Raw genomic sequence first — 3765 nt, 5'->3', positions numbered from 1 at the left:
TCCTCCTGACCCAGCTTCCTGAGTAGGAGCTTCCTGATTGCGAGTGTGCCACTACACCCGTTAATTTTTTGTTTTATAGACGGGGGTCTAGCTATGTTGTATTGTACAGGCTGGTATCAAACTCCTGGCCTCAAGTGATTCTCCCACCCCAGCCTCACAGAGCGCCAAAACTGCAGGTATAAGAAAGCATGCTCAGCTAGCTCTTATTTCTTTTCCTTTACTAATTGTTTCATTTGGGCTTCAGTATCTTCAGTTGTAAAATAGGCATAATTCTTGCCATCCTTTGATTACAGAACTGTCCAACAAGATAATAAATAGGAAAACACAGTGAAAATGAACCAGCATTATATGTAATTATTTTTATGAAGGAAAAATCTAAGGAAATCTAAGGGTTATATGTTTAGTAGGATGGTAGGGAAAAGTTGCATCTGTCTTCCACTTTGGTCAAGGAAGTGCCTTGTAAGGAAATACTCTAGGGCAGAATAGGGAAAGCACATGATCTGAACTCAGTAGGTCTCATTCAAAAGCCCTTGCTCTTCATTCTGCATATAGTTTGAATATTTAAAATAAAAATAGAATATCCTGAGGGTTTTTACTTTAAAGTTATGTTCTTGGTATAAGGTAGGCACAATAAGCCTTTGAGGGTAGTGGGAATACATTAAATGCACTGGCAGGGATTTGTTCACCCTCCATTCAAAGGAGCATGAACACACCACCAGGCCCCTAAGTGTCCTTTTCAATTGTGAATGATTCATTCTTTCCGGGGTGAAGAAAAGTGATACTGGAAGAAATGGGATATGTCCTGTATAATCAGGAGTGTCCCAGTAGTTTTAAATCAGTTTGATATGTCTATTTTAAGACGGAAAAAAATCGTTGCCTTTCAACGAACATTTCCAAATCAACAAAGACTGCCTGCTTCACTTTATACTTATTAGGAAGGGATATTTTAACAAATGACTCTTTATAAGTAAAAGGTGCAACATCAATCACATATGAGGCAGGTGTCAGGGGCAGCACTGTCTCTGCTACCAAAAAGTGCAAATAAAAAATAAAAATCAACCTTTCCTAACCATTCATCCAAATGGTGCCCCTGCAAAGCCTCGGAGGGGTCTGGGTCCCTGGTAGAGGGTCCTCAAACGTGCGGGATTTCAGAATAGTGTACAAAAAGGAAGGTCAACGTGCCCTTCTGCGACACTTTCTGAAAAATCCCCAAGAATTCTATCTTCGCCCCAGAGCACAGCAGTTGCCGGGCCTCCTCCCCGTCAACCCCCAGGGAGAAGAAGGTAGCCGCGTACAGACGAGGCTCCGGTCCGGCCCTCCAGTGTCGCAACAGCCTAGCCGGCGCTAGCTCGCAGGTGGCGCGGGGAGCCGACTCGGCCCCCCTGCCGGCCACTACTGGCCAAGGACTACAGGAGCCGGAGCTGCACCAGACAGGCAGCGACACGGCCAAATTGAGAGACCGTCAGGCAAGGGGTGGCGGCCATGCGGGCAGCTCCCCGAGCGGCATGTCCTGCGTGTTAGCCCCAAGCTGGCAGCGAGAGACACCACCCAGCGCCGGGGCGCGAAAACCCACGTGGGCCCTAGTTGCTTGCTGCAGGCGCCGTCACCCCCCTCCCCAAGTCGCGCAGCGCTCACCTCAGCGCTTGCGGCGCCTCTACCTTCAGCTTTTTGGGCTTCGGCTCCCCTTCAGCAGCTGCCATCTTCGCACTCCCACCCCACTTTGGCTCTACCGCCCACCTCTGCAATCCACTCTTTGGCCCGCCCACTCCTCGCCTCACCGCCTTCTCTTCTCCAAATCCCGCCCCTCCAGACTCCGCCCATTCTGTGCCACTTTCATCCACAACCATTGGCTCTATTCCTCCGCCCCGACCGCGATTGCCCCGCCCACTCCTGACCCCGCCTCCGCTACTGTAGGGGACCCCAGACTGAGTTAGGCCGCAGATGAGCGCCTGAATCTAGATGATGAGAAACCTACTATTTTTCTAGACCCTGGACGATGTAGAAGATTTAGATGCTAAGCCTCAAGTGGCGTCTTTCCTCTCAGTTAAGGTCTTCCTGCATATTTAATCTTTCTAATATCGTAGACAGAGGCGGTGTCTTTGAAGCAGTTAATCAGGCGATCTCCTGGCCACTACAGCTGCGGGTCCTCGCGGCCTTCTCCGCTTCCTCAGCTTCGGTCTGTAGAGGACCCGGCGTCGAATCACTGACTGGCACTGGTGTCGGGGTGAGTGTGAGGGGCGGGAAATGTGTGGACTGGGGACAGCTCTAAAACCCGGGAGTAGGCTGAGTAGCTGGGGCCCCCGAATCCAGTCTGGGCTCTGGGAGCGTCCCTGGTGTTGTGGGCCAGGGCCTCGCTTCCCCTCGACTCCCGGCCTTCCGGACTTTCTTGCCAGCAAGGCCGGAAGGGAGCCGTGCACCTGCAGCCCAGTGTTCTCAGGCCCCCAAGCCTCAGAGGTCAAGCTTATTGGGGCTAGAGTACAAACGGCATGAATCTCAGTCCCAAGTTTCTGCTTTGGAGGACAAAACCCCAAACGGACCTGAGCAGACAGACGTCCTGTTAGCGGGCGGTGCCTGGAAGAGCCTGGGCTGAGGAATGCAGTGAAAAAGGTGTTGCAGTTCTACAGGAGAGAGGTAACAGGGTTCTAAGCTGAGCAGGTGGCAGTGAGTATGGAAGAGTGTCGGTCGATGTGGCTGTTTGAATTTGGTAGATTTGTTTGAACCTGAAGCTTACAGCCTTATGTGATAAGAAGGTGTTGTGCCACTGACACGAGGAGGAATTTTATGGAGTTTGGGTTTTATCGAATTTGAAACAGTGGTTAACAGGGAGATTGTAGGAAGACTTTTTAAAAAAATTTTAAGCGTCAGAATTAAGCCCGAAAAACTTTCGAGGTGAGAACCAAAACAAATGAAGTTTCATATAAAAGGGTAGGAAGTACTTTGGTTTAAGAGAAAGTTATCAATGACATAAAATGCTGAAATGGTCAAAGGAGGAAGCTGCAATCAGAATCGTCGTTGGATTTTATAATTAGAAAGTCATTGAGCCATTTGAGAGAGATACTTTAATAGTAACTGAGGAAAGATTGCAAGTGTAGACTAATCCTTCATCATTTGGGGCATGAAGCAAGATTATTGAGAGTGGCAAGGGGCGGGGGAGTTTGGGGTTTGTTTTAAAGAATACAAGATATATATTTGGGGGGCAGGAAGCAAGCAACTATTTCAAGATTCAAGAAAAAGTCTTGTCTCCCAGAAGAGAAGGAAAGGAGTGGGATCAAGTTACAAGTGAAAGGATTAATTTGAAAAAGAAAGAGGTGCACTTTCAATTGACACCGTAGGAAAAGTGGAGTGAATTAGGTTAAAAAAGAATTATCTAAAGAATTATCTTAAACTTAAGTATCTTGGCCAGGCGCAGTGGCTCACGCCTGTAATCCCAACACTTGGGGAAGCCAAGGCGAGCAAATCACAGGTCAGGAGTTTGAGGCCAGTCTGGCCAACATAGTGAAACCCAGTCTCTACTAAAAATAGAAAAATCAGTCGGGTGTGGTGGCACGCACCTGTAGTCCCAGCTACTTGGGAGGCTGAGGCAGGAGAATCACTTGAACCCGGGAGGTGGAAGTTCCAGTGAGCTGAGACTGCACCTTTGCACTCCAACCTGCCTGACAGAGCAAGACTCTGTCTCCAAAAGAAAAAAACAAAAAAACCATATGTATCTTTAGGAAAGCTCTCTTTGCAACAAGGTTAGATTTTCTTTCTTTTTTTTTTTTTTTT

The 3765-nt window shown here is 48.2% G+C and overlaps 2 protein-coding genes across 7 annotated transcripts in view; one reads left to right on the top strand and one right to left on the bottom strand.

Moving 5' to 3' along the window:
- Positions 1 to 1788, bottom strand: part of ADK (adenosine kinase) — a 578382-nt gene extending 576594 nt beyond the window's left edge. For all 3 annotated transcript variants that reach the window (XM_017548629.2, XM_017548620.2, XM_017548645.2), the window contains exon 1: positions 1636 to 1788. In XM_017548629.2, the coding sequence (XP_017404118.1) occupies positions 1636 to 1700 (65 nt within the window). In that variant the 5' untranslated portion in view covers positions 1701 to 1788. The remainder of the gene's footprint in view (positions 1 to 1635) is intronic.
- A 78-nt stretch (positions 1789 to 1866) lies between these two features.
- AP3M1 (adaptor related protein complex 3 subunit mu 1) overlaps positions 1867 to 3765 on the top strand; it is a 30654-nt gene continuing 28755 nt past the window's right edge. For 2 of the 4 annotated variants that reach the window (XR_001830933.2, XM_017548604.2), the window contains exon 1: positions 1919 to 2224. Coding sequence is in view for 2 of the 4 variants with exons in the window: in XM_017548604.2 (XP_017404093.1) it covers positions 2012 to 2224 (213 nt within the window). In the remaining 2 variants the exon portion in view is untranslated. Of the gene's footprint in view, positions 2225 to 2262; positions 2586 to 3765 lie in introns of those variants that run through there. The other 2 variants (XM_037746124.1, XM_037746126.1) reach the window with 2 other exon arrangements.

This window comes from Cebus imitator, unplaced genomic scaffold, assembly GCF_001604975.1.
Source record: "Cebus imitator isolate Cc_AM_T3 unplaced genomic scaffold, Cebus_imitator-1.0 Scaffold11, whole genome shotgun sequence".
Classification (NCBI taxonomy): domain Eukaryota; kingdom Metazoa; phylum Chordata; class Mammalia; order Primates; family Cebidae; genus Cebus; species Cebus imitator.
This window is presented reverse-complemented; position numbering and strand designations above follow the sequence as displayed.